At 40.4% G+C, this 17,879-nt stretch overlaps 1 protein-coding gene across 1 annotated transcript in view; it reads left to right on the top strand.

Moving 5' to 3' along the window:
- The window catches only part of USP28 (ubiquitin specific peptidase 28), a gene marked incomplete in the record, with an annotated part of 144,235 nt that extends 131,456 nt beyond the window's left edge, over nt 1-12,779 (top strand). The window contains 2 exon segments of the mRNA XM_077458138.1: nt 493-688; nt 11,031-12,779. Coding sequence (XP_077314264.1) covers nt 493-688; nt 11,031-11,206 — 372 coding nt within the window.
- Between the last annotated feature and the right edge of the window lie 5,100 nt (nt 12,780-17,879).

Genomic DNA, 17,879 nt, shown 5'->3' with positions numbered 1-17,879 from the left:
GGCTGCTGGGAAATTCAGTGTTCCGCCTATCGAAGGCGGAGCCGGAGGCGCGGCTTTTGAATGATAGAATGGCCGCTGTCTGTCTGCTCGACACGCTGATCGAGCGGGCAGACAGCGATGACTCGAGTATAAGCCGAGGGGGGCACTTTCAGCCTCAAAAAAGAGGCTGAAAATCTCGGCTTATACTCGAGTATATACGGTAACGATATTCCTCTTCAAACTTAGGACGTATCCGGCGGTCCGGAAGTGGTTAAATTTAATAGCGATTCCGATCGGCAGACGTAGTCCTTCTGCATACTGCTAACGTTTTCAGAGTTCAGAAAATTCACTTTGTTTATGAATACTTCTGTATCAAAAGTAATAACAGAGCTGGTGATGAATTCATAAGCCTATAGCTAAAATGTGAAATGGAGCTGAGTGGTTAGTCCATATTACAAATTCATAAATTGTGGTCTTGCTTATACCAATCCATGTTTTCCCCTTTTTTCACAGGAACTAAACGATATGGCTGCCAAAATGTTTGAAACTCAGGTAGAGGAGCAGGTGTCCGAGGGGATCAGCATAATGAATGATCTGATCATCCCGTGCATGCACCTCATTGCTGACAACAAGATCTCAGAGGAAGATCTGGAGGCCATTGAAGACATGAGGAGTCGGTGGTGCTCTTACCTTGGTCAGGATATAAATGGTGAGTCGGGCAGCATTGTACAGTGATTGTGCACTAATGACACTGGCAGAATTCCAAGCTTAAAAGTGTAAAATACACCAACAGCCTTATTCCATATTTCCTTTCGCCAGTCTTTAGTCATTAACCCCTTAAAATCTATTACATCTTGGATTAAGTGCCCGTTACTATGCATGTACCTAGCTATAACCTCGTATATCAGTCTTGGAAGCAGGCACTGCTACAGGGGCACACAAGGGCATGTGTTTTGTACATTTCCTCTGACCATGGTGTTTGTAACTACCATGGTCACAGCAATGTGGCTCTGAACTCAGCACATTAATTACTATCTGATGATCAAAGCCAATTTTCAGTGATTACCCGATAAAATAGTAATGCTTAAACACTGCTGTATCATACCAAGCACTTTGTAGTAGTTAAGGGAAAAAATGCAGACTGGTTTAAACCCAACGAGGATCTGTCTGGTCACAAAACAAGCCCACTGACAGAAGGGTTGAATAGAAACATTTCCTATATGAACATTTCCTTGACTTTATGGGATTTACTAAAACTGGAGAGTACAAAATCTGCTGCAGCTGGGCACGGTAGCCAATCGGCTTCTAATTTCAGCTTGTTCAATTAAGCTTTGACCAAAAAAAAAAAAAAAAACCTGCAGGCTGATTGGTTTTTATGCAGTGCTGCACCAGATTTTGCTCTCTCTAATTTTAGTAAATCAACCCCAATGTAACCAGTAGTCTTATTGATTAAAGTGACAGTTTCACTATACAAAAAAAATAAATAAATCTGCTGTCGAGTATAAAGGGCTGCCCTCCAAAGATACCAACACATAGTGGAAGCAGCCTCCAAATCTTGCTGTTATGACCAGTGCATGGTCATTTTGGCAGGTAAATCGTTACAAAAATCATGATCTCGATTCAAACCCCCTGACGATCTCTATTGCAGAGTTTGCCGATTCTTTCATATAACAAGTGGAGAGACTTAAGCTGGCCATACACATATAGATTATCTGCAGATTTTCTATGGTTAGATGGAAAGTGCAACAGATTGCTCCATGTATGCCAAATTGTGTGGATGGAGGAATCTCCCACTGGTCCAAGCTTCAATATCTCGCTAGTCGGCACCACTGGCTCTCAACCTAAACAATGCCTGCACCCAATCAGAATGCTCAGGGATTGAGAGCCAGGGGGGCCAACTAGCAAGATATGGATGCTTGGGCCAGTGGGAGATTCTTCCATCCACACTATTCTATGGTCAGATGGAAAAAGTGGAACAGATTCCTCCATCTACGCTGAACTGTGTGGATGGAAGAACCTCCCACTGGCCCAAGCTTCCATATCTTGCTAGTTGGCCCCGCTGGCTCTTAATCCCTGAGCATTCTGATTGGGTGCAGGCATTGTTTAGGTTGAGAGCCAGTGGCGTCGACTAGCTAGATATTGAAGCTTGGACCAGTGGGAGATTCCTCCATCCACACAATTTGGCATACATGGAGCAATCTGTTGCACTTTTTCCATCTGACCATAGAATAATCTGCAGATAATACATAGCTGTATGGCCAGTCTTATCTGCTCGCTCAGCTGTCAAAAGAAAACATCTGGGCAGTCTGCCAAGTTTTTAACATGAAACATTGTAACTAACTGTTCCTTCTTAGATCAAAGGGATAAACTTCTGTGTGTAAAGAAAAAATGTAGGCAGTCTGCCAAGTTTTTAACAACATGTAAATTACAGAAAGTTTAACCACTCAGTCTAAATCTTTTTCTGACACTTGTTAACACTAGTTAAAAAATCAATATTTTTTGCTAGAAAATTACTTGGAACCCCCAAAAATGATATATAAGCACAGACCCTAGGGAATAAAATGTCAATTGCTGCAATATTTTATGTCACACTGTATTTGTCCAGTGGTAAAAATACACTTCACCGTTTCTTTTTTTTTTTTTTTTATTCATTGAAATTAGCCCAATTTTTTCTGTTTTAATGTGGAAGATGATGTTACAACGTGAGAATCGTGAGAGAATTGTGATCTATCTTCAAAGCAAAAAAAAAATCACGATTCTCATTTTAGCCAGAATCGTGCAGCTCTACTATTTGGTAGATTGTTTTTTTTTTTTTTTTCCTACCTATGAAAATTTGTATGGGCCATTGAGACTGTCCATCTTAATGATAGGCCAGTAGGAATGCATAGGAGGTAGCATGCAATCTCCAACACTGTGTCATGATGTCATAATTTTCTATTGCGGGTTGCTTGGATTAGTTTAGCTCTAATTTTACATGATACAGGATTTTCGTGAAGCAAAACGAAATTCCTCATGGGGAAGCAGACTCATAATGTTCAAGTCGGCAAAGCTACCTGCACAATGTGGCACGCTTGGCTCTTAGTGTGCCCACTCCCCAGTGGTGACAGGTCCAGGATCCTATTGCTGAGCCATCTGATGGCACCAATGAATCCGCTGCTTTTTATGAGTCCCGCTTCAGCCATTGGACCGTCAATGATGTATATTCTCACATAAAAGCTGCAGGTTCCCCATCACTTGGCTCTATTATCAGCATGCTAGGATGTACACTGTGCCACAAACAGCAAAACTGCTAGGTGTTCAGGGAAAGGTGTTTTTTTTTTTTTTTTTTTTCTTTCTTCGCATGTCTTTTGGGCTAATAAATAAAATAATAATTAAAAACTGTAGTTTTAAAAGTAAGAATTTAGTTCTGCCTTTACATACAAGTCTGCTACGCAGGCATGCATAACTTTTTGTCCCACATCTTAAAGAATGTATACCAATTCCACCTTCCTAATGCTTTAAGTTCTCTACTCATGTGCAACCCTATCCGCGTGGAAACTAAAACTGCCCATCCACTGATAGAATTTCAGCCATTTCCAGTGGATTTTTTATTTATTTTTTATTACAGGAACTTATATAGCACCATCAATTTATGCAGCGCTCTACATATGTATAATGCACATTCACATCTTTTAGATTGTAAGCTCTAACGACTACTGTCTGCCCTCATGTTTCTCTCATTCAGCCCACCAAGCGAAATCTAGGTGGGTATGGCCAGCTTAACTGTCTGCATTGGTGAAAGACTTGGGTCTTATGAAATGTGCATGTACCACCCAAGTCATTGTTATCTTTTGTGCTGTCCAAAACAAGCAGTGTCAGTTTAACACCATTTATGTAAAATCCATGGCATTGAAGTTGTATGAGTTGCTAGGTATGTGTGCAAAGGATCCACCTATAGTTCAGATACAGCTGCTAAAAGGAAATGCATAACTAATCCCATTGGCAACTATTGAAAGAGCAGTGTGAGAATGACATTATAAACACCGTTCACATTTCTGTGTATCTCCAGACAGGTTATGGTGAGATAGGCTAAAAGGAACCATAGAGTCCTCAATTAAACCAGTGCAAACCACAGCATAGCTTTTTTTTTTTTTTTTTTTTTTTTTTTTTTAAACACATTGTGTCTTCCATTACGTATCCCAAAAAAAAAATGGGAGGCAGAAAAGGGTATATAGGGACATTGACACACCATGAGATACTCAATCAAAATTTAGCGTGTTTATTACGATTCACATAAAACCAAACGGCATAAAAAAAATACTGGTAACAGAAATTGAGTCCCCAAAAATTAAAACAATATATTCACTGGTGTACAGTCATGTTGGAGCAGGAAGGGGCCATCCCCAAACTGTTCCCACAAAGTTGGGAGCATGAAATTGTCCAAAATGTCTTGGTATGCTGACATCTTAAAGTGGAAGTAAACCCATCCATAAAACATTTTTATTTCCGGGGCATGCCAGATATGTAACACTCCCATTGGTTGTGCTCTCAATCAAACTGTTAAACCATCCAATGGCTGGTGTCATGACTGATCACGTGTGCAGCATCATGGTAGTTTTATATTAAACAGAGGCAAAGATGGCAGCTTGCTTGGCTGAAAACGATAGGGGGGTTTACTTCCACTTCAAGAATTCCCTTCACTGGAGCAAAGGGCCATCCCAACCTCTGATAAACAACCCCACACCGTAATCCCCCCTCCACCAAATGATTTGGACCAGTGCACAAAGCAAGGTCCATAAAGACATGGATGAGTGAGCTTGAGGTGGAGTGATTTGAATGGCCTGCAGAAAGTCCTGACCTCAATCTGAACACCTTTGGGATGAATTAGAGTGGAGACTGCGAGCCAGGTTGTCTTGTCCGCATCATTGCCTGATCTCACAAATGCACTTCTGGAAGAATGGTCAAACATTCCCATAGACACACTCCTAAACCTTGTGGACGGCCTTCCTAGAAGAGTTGAAGCTGTTATAAAGCTGCATAGGATGGGCCAACTCAATATTGAACCCTACGAGCTAAGACTGGGATGGCATTGAGGTTCATGTGCGTGTAAAGGCAGGCGTCCCAATACTTTTGTTTATATAATGTATGTACCACTTATAAGTAGATGTCTGTTTAGGTGGTGCACTGTGTACGGCCATAACACGATGTAAGCATAAGTTATTCATAGCTAAGAGGAATAGATGTAAATTTTGTAACTTTAGTAATTGTTTGATGGCTTGCTTATTTACCCGGTTACTACAGTATCTTCATACCCATTGGTCTTGATGAAAGCAATTCCATCATGAAATGCATTGACATCTGGATTTGGACGAACTTGTTATGACACTGTCCACTTATAATTAATGCTACTTGTGTATAAGAGAATTGTTTTAATTTGTGGGGATTTGATTTCTTTTCTTGATATTTAAGGTGGTTTATAAATGGTTTTATTTGAATCGTGATAAACTTGTTCACTTTTAATTGAGTATCTCGTGATGTGCCAGTAAAGGCCATCAATGTGTGATGGCAGAAGGGGTATATACTGTTTTCAGACTTCCTCTTTTTCTATTTAAATGTGGCATGTTGGAAGTCCTTACTATAACCCCAATGCAAAAAAAAACCCCCAATGCTAAAAATGAAGTCCGTATTTTGGGCTGGTGGGTGGAGTCTTGTAGATCACCTCTTTGTGTCCTTGGGCCAACTTTGCATTCAAATCTGCTGATCTACTGGCACAGACTCAGCCTAACACTATAGCAATACGGCTGGTGTGTTTTTATTTTTTTTTGGGGGGGGGGGGTGTTCGCAGTTGGTCACCCAGCACTACTTACCCCCATCTAGGTTCTGTAATGGGCGGCTCTGCCTCTCGTGCATCACGGCAGCTTCTGCAGTGCATCTCATTCTTCCTAGGTGTCCAATAGGATTGCCGTCCTTTGATTAGGTGACGGGGTCTCACGACCCGCTTCGTGATTGGCCCGTAGGAGGATCTGTGTGAGAATAATATTATTATTATTATTATTCAGCATTTATATAGCGCCAACAGTTTGCGCAGCGCTTTACAATATGAGGGCAGACAGTACACTTACAATACAAATCAATACAGGAGGGATCTGAGGGCCCTGCTCGTTAGAGCTTACAATCTAGAACACCGAATATTCATTCACTATTCTCACACAACTGGGTGGGCTCGGAGCGCAGTGCTCTGCCTCCCGAGCCCACCCTATTCTGAAGCCTGTTAAAGCCTCTGGCTCTAATCGCGTGCTTCAAAACCCCCCCACCGCCATTGAAATCCATGCATCCAGCGCCCTGAATGTAGATTAGGGGGGCGGTTGCATGGAATGGGGGGGCGGTGCCCATGCGCCTCTAATGGATGGGGCGCCACTGATTCCAAATTGCATACAGCTGTTTCAGGTTTGTCGGCTATTTTGCGGTTACTTTTTAGGCTTTGCTATTCCTATGTCTATAAAAGTAACTACATTTCTAGAGAAATTGAGATCCACGGCACTGATATATTGGTTTGCTGTAGAGCCCTAAACCATTATCAGCCGCCATCAGAGATGATAGTGACATCTTATTGTTTCCTAATATGGGATTACTGGACAGGAAGTGAGCAGTGTTTTCCTCGACTCCCCCCCCCCTGGTCTCTGTTATTAACACTTGTACATCAGCCAGTTTCTGAGCATTTAAATGCTTAATAACAGGGATGTTTCCAGCATTGCACTGTACTGTAGCTCTGTACAGCTTTGAGTTGTGATTTCTGTCAAACAGCACCGGGAAATACAAAGCTGCAGAGTCCCAACTTTGACCTTTTTTTGCTTATTTGACTTTCACGCAGCTTCATCCCCCTCCACCATCTCCCTTTTTTTTTATTTTATTTTTTTTGAGCTGCACGAGCAGTTGACGCAGTAATAACCCGTGTCACTTTTAACATCCCTGCATATTTATTGACTGACGGCCCCCACTCCTCTTTTCCTAAGGAAGATTAAAGCATAACGATTTCAGTTTATGGCACATTAGAATACACATTGTCCCTCCAAGCTCGTGCGAAGCGAGATTAATGGGCTGTCAGAAATCTGTCTCTGCCGGCAATGAATTCCAGACATAAGAGTCTCAGGCACGCTGGGTAGGATACAAATTAGCACTGAGCAGTACTTATTAGACAGTGAAGAATTCATATGTATTTTATTGTGGTACGATGCCAGGCACATTCACAGCATCCCTACATGAGACGCACAGGTAGAACAGCATGATTATTGCTTAACAATGAATTTTCTTCACTTCTCATCTTTTAATAGTGATTTGTAAAGCTTTTTGTAAGAGCGAACAGCAAGAGCAAAATTACTTATTTGGAAAAAATGAAAATGGCTATGAAATGAGAAGTAGTAAATACATTCAGTAACTGCCAGCAACTGGCTATGGATACTATTAAAGCCCAAAGCGCCGCTTCCTTTTTTTTTTTTTTTTTTTTTTCTTTTCTTTTTTTGATTTAGGATAGAGTGGAGAAAGGTTAGTTCACCAACAGGTTTGTTTTTTGTCTGTGATTTCTGTATAGAGGTTTCCAATGCTTTATATTAAGTCCATGTCGCAAGAAATGATGGTAGCTTTCAAACCGGGTCACCGACGGCAAAGAAAAGAGCACCTATGAATGATGAATGAATGAAATAGCGCACAATGCGAACTGAATCGCCTCTAGGCGCTATGACCTGACGATTGTGAGCACCTGACCGTCACACCTTGGTGAACTTTTTTTTTTTGATATCCCATTTCAATTACATTGGCATTCTTAAAGAGTTGCACTCCCCTGCAACTGTGATATCCTCTACTATTCTGGGAAGGTTTTCCAAGTACTGATGGTGGCTTGCAGCCAGCATTCCATTTAATCCCAAAAGGTGCCCAATAGAGTTGAGGACAGGGTTTTGTTAAAGTGGTTGTAAACCTCAGACGTGCAATATGAGCAAAGCATATTCCTGTATAGTGTGTACAGAGAGAAAGAACCAGTGTTGGATATGGACTGGAAGCCACCAGTAGACCCAAATGAAAGAGCACACTCAATGGAATATTAACCCTTTCCCGCCAAGCGTACGCAGATCTGCGTACTCGGCTTCCGGGGGTTATACCGGGATGATGCCCGCACCTGCAGGCATCATCCCGGTAGCGTTTTTTTGCAGCAGGCGATTGGCTATCCAGCCATAACAACCGATGCGGCTAAAAGCCGCTCGGCTGTTATGCCGGAGGAGCGGGAGGGGACGTCCCTCCCTCCCGCCGCTGTTACCGGTGATCCCGCTCGATCGGGAGCACCAATTCGTGATCAGACGCCTCCGGCTGCTGGGGAGGAACTGGAACGAAGCCGTAATCGGCTTCGTTCCAGTCTCCTCATCTTAAAACACGGAAGCGACGTCATGACGTCACTTCCCGTTTACTCGGCTGCCAATGGCACCGGTTTTAAAAAAAATATCCGGTATTCAGAATCGCCGTTTTCGGCGATCTGAATACATTGAAGTGTAAAGGAGGGGTGGGGGGTCTTTTAGACCCCCGATCCCTCCATAAAGAGGACCTGTCACCACCTATTACTGTCACAAGGAATGTTTACATTCCTTGTGACAGCAATAAAAGTGATCAATTAAAAAAAAAAAAACAATTTAGTCATTTTAAAATAAAAATTTTTTTTTTAAAGCGCCCGCTGTCCCCGCGAGCTCACGAAGCAAAGAAAACGCATACGGAAGTCGCGCCCGCGTATGTAAACGGTGTTCAAATCACACATGTGAGGTATCGCTGCGATCGTCAGAGCGTGAGCAATAATTCTAGCACTAGACCTCCTCTGTAACGCTAACCTGGTAACCGTAAAAAAAATTTAAAGCGTTGCCTATTGAGATTTTTAGGTACCGTACTTTGTCGTCAATCTACAAGTGCGCGCAATTATAAAGTGTGACATGTTTGGTATCTATTTACTCGGCGTAATATTATCTTTCACATTACGCCAAAAAATTGGGCTAATTTTACTGTTTTGTTTTTTATTTATTCATGAAAGTGTCCCTTTTCCCAAAAAGTTGCGTTTAAAACACCGCTGCGCAAATACCGTGTGACATAAAATATTGCAACAATCACTGTTTTATTCTCTAGAGTCTCTGCTAAAAAAATATATATAATGTTTGGGGGTTCCAAGTAATTTTCTAGCAAAAAATATGGATTTTAACTTGTAAACACCAAATTCCAAAAATAGGCTTGGTCATGAAAGGGTTAAAATGTATTATATAATCGTATTAAAACAAAGTATTCCAATGTATATACATGGTATTGTCTCAAATTAATGTGTCCTATATTAGCACAAGAGAAGCTGGGGGTATACCCATAGATATGGGTATCAAACATAGAAAAACAAGTATTCCAATGTATATACAGGGCATTATCCCAAATGAATGTGTCCTATATAAACATAAGAGAACCTGTGGGTACACCCATATATATGATTGTCCTTGTGGTGGGTCTAAAGTGAAGGGCCTACATACCGGGACCCCACAGGAAATCAGGGTACCCAGAAATCGCTACATGTTTCGCTTTGCAGCTTCCTCAGGAGATCCTATTGGTACTAAGAAATACAATATACATTACAATATGCCAATACATATATACCAGGGATATGCAATTAGCGGGTCCCATCATGCCTCTGGGTGTCATGGTTGTGGCTGTTAGTCTTGCTATGCCTCATGGGACTTGTAGTTCTGCAACAGCTGGAGGTCCGCTAATTGCATATCCCTGATGTATACATATTCAAAGTTAATTCATACACCAACATCAAAAATAAAGTATATTGTATCTGTTACTCATGGGACTATATATATTCTGTCCCATGAGTAACCAATACAGTATACTTCATTTTTGATGCTGGTGTATGATTTACCTTTGAATATGTATTGGCATATTGTAATGTTTATTGTATTTCTTATTGCCAATAGGATCTCCTGAGGAAGCTGCAAATCGAAACACGTATCGATCCCTTGGTACCCCGATTTCCTGCGGGGCCCTGATTTATAGGACCTTCTCTATAGACCCACCAAAGAGTCCATCATATATATATGGGTGTACCCACAGGTTCTCTCATGTTGTTTATATAGGACACATTCATTTGGGATAATGCCATGTATATACATTGGAATACTTGTTTTCTATGTTTGTTTTTATATAATGGTTATTATATAAATATATAATATGATTATATCATTTTTATTCTATTGATTACTCTTTCATTTGGGTCTACTGGTGGCTTCAAATTTAAAGTCCATATACACCTCTGATTCTTTCTGTCTGTATTCATATTTGGATGTGGTGCCACATTCTGAGTCGTGTCTCAACAATTTTCTATTCTGTATAGTGTGTACTTGTCTCAATCAACTACTAAGTGTAATTTCTGTCCCCTACCTCATTCCTCTGCAAGCTGTATGAGTCTCTTCTGACAAGTTTTCCAGACACCAAAAATAAATAAATGGGGACTGTAGGGCACAGCCTGTGATTGCTAGCCTCAGCTCTTTTCCTTTGTGCTGGAGAGCAAGCTGAGTTCCCAGAACAGCTATAGTACTGACCACGGTGTGTTCTCCTGCTTAGTGTGGTCGGTTTTTAATAGGAAAACAGAGGGCCTGGCAGAAACACCGGAGATGTCACACAAAGGAAGCAATACAAACAGAACAGAATACTTTTTCGTACATGGTACAGCAGCCACATACTAGGAATTTGATATGTTGAGTTTACATACTCTTTTTAAGCACTTGGCATTTTCTGCTTTTTCGCTGAGGCTTTAGTTGGGATTTATGGACTTGTTACCATGCTTTTCAAATAAAACAAACTGTATGCACAAGAAAAGCTACATAGTTCAATAGGAGCCTTGACTCTGCTATGTTATCGATTCGAAAACTGGCCAAGTATATTGGAAAAAAAAATCTATAAAATAAATTGCTCGGATTAATGATGTGTTTAATAATAGCTTAAATAATAATAACTTTCCATCTTCAAATTTGTAAATGCGTTCCCTCTCTGTTTTACAGAAAATTTACAGCTGAAACTCGGCCAGTTTCTCCCAAGACTCTTGGACTGTTCTAGCGAAGACATTTCATTAAAGGAGCCCCCCAAAATCCGGCCTCACTCCCCATATGATCTGTGCAATCGTTTCACAGCCATAATGGAGTCCATCCATGGAACTTCAACAGTTAGGGTGAAATAGAATCAATGAGGTTTTCTTTCTAGATCACCAAATATGAACCACTACAGGCTGATGGACGAGGTCACCTCCTCCGAGTCCAACACGGCAGAGTTTTTCGTATTTCTGTTTTTTTTCAAAGCCATATGAACAAGAAGAAGCTACTGATTCCTCATGCAGGTTATTAATTGGAGAGAGAGAACCAGGTTAAGAAGTTAACACTGAGCTGTCTGGACTGCGTTGTGGTTTGTGTAGACAAGTAACCACGATAATTACACACTGGAGATGGAATTGTTGGTGTCCAGCTTTAAAGGCTTCCCCTAGACCCAGAAGGACCTATGTAGTGACAATTCTGTGTATTGTTTTATGTCTATGCTACTTTTCTTTGTATGTGATTTTACTTTTTCACTGTGTTTGATTTGACTGCAATGCGTTTACTATAGTTATTTTATTCTTCTGCAGTGTTATACATGCCATCGTTTTATGTATTTTAAGGAGAACTCAAAGTATTTTTGGTGTATTGGAACTTTCATCATCACGCATTACCCAAACTCTCCTTTCCAAAATCTCCATGCCTGTGCTGTGTATCATTTATTTTAGAAGGTTGTCTGTTTGAAATGCGTAGATAAATATGGAAGCAGAAAGGGCAGGGATCACTGTTGACATAAGGAAGCAGCGATAATATTTACAGCTGGTTTGTGGTGGAGATGGATTGAATGCAGGCAGTGTACATATGGCTATATTGGTTAGAGGAAGCTTCCTGCACCCCAGCACCTCAGGCCTAGGGCTGTGTTGAACATGAGCAGTTTCCTATGTCCCAGCACCATTATTATTATATGGGCAGCTTCCCTCTTTCCCCTTACAATGGGCCATAAGACTGTATTGGCACTTGGACAGTCAAACATGAGCCTCTATGTATTATTACTGTACTTAGGTGAACTTCCTTTGAGCTGGATTCAGAGGATGTATTTTCATACCTGGAATCTTGTGAAAGGTTTATGCCGTACAATTTGGCTGTACATCTCGTCCCACTTCACCTAAAATATCTTATACAGAGTTCTGTTTAAAATCAATAAAGCCATAATTTTACAAATAAAAAAAGATGGCTGTATAACAGATGCATTCAACCTATGAAAATGCAGAAATATCGTGTTTAAATTTTAAGGCAGAGCTTGACAGATTCATGCTTGGGGCATAATAATGCGTTTTTCATACCATCACGGAGCAGCACTCCACGTTTTCAGGCAGAGGTCCATACCAGTTCAGTTGCAGTAGCTTTATGGTTAGCATATACCTCTGCTTGAAGTCTTTGAGTGGTACTCGTAGGTGGTTTGTGCTGCGGGTGCATGTTAGAAACCTTTTTTTAATCAAATTAAATTTAAATTCACAGGATCGTTATCTATAGATCAAGTGTTAAAAGAATATCAAGTTTCCCTTGTAATATATATTAAATAAATCCATACTGAAATTCTTGGTATGAACATTTAGGGTCCATTCACACCACAACTTGTGCGTTGAGCGCAGGTAAACATATGTGCATTGATGCAGCCATATTTTTTTTTTTATTGTTAAATTAAATTAAACTTTCACTAACATTTTCAACTTTTTCTGTGAGGTCACATCCTGCTTGTAGGGGTTTTCTTTGCTAAGTTGAATTCCTGTGCAGAAACTTGTGCATTTCTGAGCAATGTCTCCTCTTACTGGCTTAATCATCACAATGGTCGTTGACGTTCTAGGAAGATCTGGTTGGCAGAGTTGTGGATTTTGGTGTCAATCCACTCTTGCCCTAAAGAGAAAACAAGGGTCCGTTCTGGATTTGTACAATGACCTGTGTTTTTATTGAGACAAGTTTTTTTTTTGTTTTGTTTTTATATACCAGGCGGTCACTTGAAAGGTAAGATGATTATTGTAATTGCTATTGTATTTAGGTGTAGCACATGTCATTCAGTGTTTAGGGTTTGTGTGTGTGTGTGTGTGTTGTGTTTATTCTCTTCTATTTTTGCTTGCTTTTACCATCTCCTGGAAATCCTGACCTTCAAATGCAGGACATAAATTACAGGAAGACTGTGTCATTCACTGAATGTTTGGTGGTTACACTTTGGTACGTTAGACTGTACCTACGTTTTTATAATGTGCACTTTTTTTTTTTCTACCTAACCATGGTCATGGCTAGTTTTTCTTCGTCTCTCTGGTGGAATGACCATGAGTTTTGTTTTACCAACAATTGATTGTGGACATATAACTCCAACATATAATTGTAAGAATGTAATGAAAGGTAATGTATTGCTTGATCTTTTTAGAGATGAGGTGATGGTGGCCATGCAAGGTCCAGATAGAAACATGCATGCTCAGTAACTGGGTGAGCCATGTTCAGTGTTCCCTCTGGCAATACGCTTGCCAATATCTGCCACCCTTCCCAAAGAAGAAAAGTGAGAATTGCAGCTTCCACCATACCTTAGGATTTTGTATTTTTTATTCTCTTAGCGCAGCCTCTTCACTTTCTTCAAACGACCTGGCTGGTTTTTCTGAACAGAAAGAAAGGGAAGAGGCTGCGCTAAGAGAATAAAAAATACAAAATCCTAAGGTATGGTGGAAGCTGCAATTCTCCTGTATAACATTAACACAGTAGGAATAAATCAAAAGAAAAATAGAATTGCGCTAAACCAATAAGCAATAAGTGATTAATAATTGCGAAAATGTAAGTTCAATAAAAAGTCCACCAGTGCTTAAATGATGAAATCCATCAATAAGTGCGATGGCGTCTCCAAACTCTGTCAGATGTTGTGCTGAATCCACCACCGAAATAGAAGTCACTTCTTACCAGATCGCCATGATCCCCCGTTAAAGAGGATCAAGGAAAACATTGTAGTGTAAACACAGCTTGGTTCCTGCACACAATGTACACGCTTAAATATCTTCAAGCCGCCTCTTATCAGCTGAGACCAGTGGATGGATAGACATGGCACATAAAAGATAAAGGCTCCAAATAGTGTAAAACCTTTAACATTTCTTAAAACTTTAAAATACTAAGGATTGCACTTACAATGGTAGCGTTTAAATGAGCCTTAAGTCTGATATGCAGGCTGGTCGGCGCACCGACAAACCCGTCCTTCCCAGGAAACTAAATGTAAACATGAGGTGAGGTCAGCACGTTGCTCTTCCCTACGAGTTTCATCAGATGACGCCGTCCAGGGGCACGGGCGGCACGCGTGACACTGCGTCACCTCCCTTTATACAAAGATTGGTTAACCAGGCCTCGTTTTGAGCCGTGATTCACTAGACAGACATGCGTGGCAGCGTGGACTAGGTCTATAAGAAAACCCATCACGCTAACGAGCCCAGTAAAAAAAAATTGGAAGTTTAAAACAATCATACAAGGTGCATAAAAGACCACTGCTCATCTTACCCCCCAAATATTTATTATGTGAACCATCAGCAATAGAAAGGAGATAAATAGATCATCCCATTTATTAATCTCTTGGAGATATTTACGTATGCTCATTGTGTGCTTGAACCAAGCTGTGTTTACACTACAATGTTTTCCTTGACCCTCTATTGGGGGATTACGGCAATCTGGCAAGAAGTGACTTCTATTTCGGTGGTGGATTCAGCACAACATCTGACAGCATTTGGAGACGCCATCACACTTGTTGATGGATTTTATCATTTAAGCACTGGTGGACTTTTTATTGAATTGAAATTTTTGCGATTAATCATTTATGGCTTATTGGTTTAGCGCAATTCTATTTTTCTTTTGGTTTTGCTGAATGTCCAAGAAAACGGAACACAGGTGAGTATGCCCATTACTATTCACGTTCCATTTACACATGTTCAAACCAAACAGATATTTATTAGGCCAAATGAGCATTCTAATTGTTCACAAAGGTCTTAATAATAATCTGCTGTGCTTGACTTACACGTTGGGATGAATTCAAGAGGGTTAACTTCAGGAGAATCTACTGCAGGCCACGGAGAGCTGCCGATTAGTGCCTAGTGGTGAGTGAGCAAGGGAGATTGCTTCCAAAAGCTAGCTGTGAAGGGGTATTTTGTATATATGAGCCACATCTATTGTTAAAAAACATTTATCCTAATTTTGTATTTTTGGTCTTATTTTTGCCATTTGGGTTAATAGGATATATAGGCAGCTGTTCCCTAAACCACAGTGAGTGTTGCAACATCTACTCACCAGTGGGCGTTTTCTGTTTCTTATCCATGAATACAGCTAGGCAGCTATTTCCTCCCAGATCTGGCCCTTTCTTTGGCTGTCCATGTAAAAGCAATTTTTGGTGTCCTCAGCTCTAGGTTGTCATGCACCAGAGTGCCACTGTCTGCCAACCATGGTTAATTCCCCTGTCCAGCACCCATTTCTAGCACCCCTTCTCTAGCAACTTCCAGAACACTTTCACCTTGTTTCCTGGTAGATGAGTCAATGGCAGACCAACCAAACTTGTGGTGGCCTGCTGTTTTGTATGTGCGTTTACTGCCATTGTGTTTCCATGCGTTGCTTGGCATTGGAAAAAAGTAGGCCTTTATCTAATTTCCACCGCAGATCGCCACATGCCAATGCAGCACACCTGTGTGAACTTCTCCAATACACATAGCTTAGTTTTCACAGGTTCTCGCGTTGTCACGTGTTGGGGGTGGGGGGTGGGGGGGGGGAGGTGCCAATGCATCTGGTGTGAATGAACCTCTATACAAATGGCGAAGACCTCTCATTTTGAACTGCCAAAACATTTCTTTGCTGTAAAGCTAAAAAAGCAAAACATCTCAGCCTTCCACAGATAAAGAGAGCAATCAAGCCAATGCACCTTTTAGATTGCTCTGTTTTAAAAAAAAAATTCTAACATCCATATCTCTTGCCAAGCAAGTGACAGAAGCTGACTGGGTAATGGAGAATTTTTAGCCTGTGGGTGTGGGCTTTTCTCGACAATCACACAAGCAGCTGCATGATTCCATTTCAGCAGGAAAGAGTGCGTGAAGGGAAAGACCATTTTAAGAAGCCAAACACCATTGGGATTTGGCAAGTAATGGCTCTTGGCTCTCCTATTTTGGAAACTGAGAACAAGAGCATATCAGGGAAATTTTAGACTGGCATTTAAACAATGTTCATCCATTATTGGGAATGGAAAAATAAAAGAACCTTTTTTTTTTTTTGTTTTTTAAATGACTCCTTATTCCCTTGTAATTACTTCCATTTCTGTTTTTAGAGACGTGGGTTTATTTTACATGGAATCTCTAAACCACTATTGCTGTGCCTTAAAAATGCCCATGTATTTTTTGCCAATGTTGATACCGGCTGTGCCAAAACCTATTGTCAACAGCTTAAAATGCACACGTGTCAGTTTTATCAAGCTCTTCCTTTCTAACACCAAATACGGGTGACAATTGAGCTGTGTGACATTGTTACAATTGATAATATGTTTCATCTTTTAAATGTGTTTTTATGTGCAATAAAATATTTATGTTTTTAGATGTCACTTTTTTTTATTTGTGTGCTGTGTTGAAAGACAGATGGACATGTGGTTTATATGATACGGGCTTTTACACTATATGACCAAAATGGAGTGGACACTCCTCCTCTATATGTTTGAGTTTAGGTGTTTCCAGTGAAGGGTACCATATCGATTTTAGACAATTGTGTGCTACCAACTTTGTGGCAAAAGTTTGGGGAAGGCTCTTTTCTGTTCCATTATAACTGTGTGTCTGCTCCATAAAGACTTGGTTTGAGGAGTTTGGTGTGGCTGAACTCAAGTGGCCTTCAGAAAGCCCTACTTGGACACCTTTGGGATGAACCAGAACACCAACTGTGAGTCAGGTCTTCTTGTCCAACCAAAATCAGTACTTGTACTCACAAATGCCCATTTATCTGACTGGGCACAAGTTCCACTGACATCAAATCTTGTAAAAATCTTGTTTTATGAGAGTGAAATTAGTTTGTGATACACCTCAGAAATGATTCAATCTGCAGTGCATAGAGCTAAGGCTAGGTCTTTACAGGTAATTATTAGTAGCTCTTTAATGCTACTGAAATGGCAAGTGTTTAATCCCTAGAAGTAACGTTCGATCCCTAAATCTGTGGAACACATAATAGCTCTTTATGTTATCAGCTACACCACAACACCAAAATCAATCACTGCTACTTTTATTAAAAACATCCCTTTAAATAATTGATTCATAAGTACAAACCATCAAATACTCAACAATTCATAAATTAAATGCCAACTAATTCCTAAAGTGCTTACAAAAATAAATGAAATTCTAATTCATAACATTATATCATGCAAACAGTCCTGCAATAACCAAACATGTAAGTGGAAAATTCCCAAAAGGTGAAAAGCAACTTCCAAAACTCAAAAGGTAAAGCCCCGAAGCAATATTCGGCTTCAGGGTGGCGATATGGAAAGAGAGGTATCAACAGACGAAAGACATGCCATAGAACCGCTCCAACAGAAATAGTGATTAAGCCCCTTACTAGATCCCACATAGGGATCATTCAACACTCTGCTGCTCCGCTACTCTGGTCTCCTTAGAAACAGCTACCTCTCCACTCCTGGATATACAGTACATGCTGTGTAAAAAAAAAAAAGGGTTAAAATATATAAAAAAAAACTTTCATGGTGCAGTATGTATGGCAACTTTTTTTTTTTTCAAGCAAGCAAATACACTCATATCAGGCTTAAGCGTTCTAATCGGATAC

This window comes from Lithobates pipiens, unplaced genomic scaffold (genome assembly GCF_037356315.1).
Source record: "Lithobates pipiens isolate NorthernLeopardFrog02 unplaced genomic scaffold, aLitPip1_a1.2 Scaffold_27, whole genome shotgun sequence".
NCBI lineage: Eukaryota > Metazoa > Chordata > Amphibia > Anura > Ranidae > Lithobates > Lithobates pipiens.
This window is presented reverse-complemented; position numbering and strand designations above follow the sequence as displayed.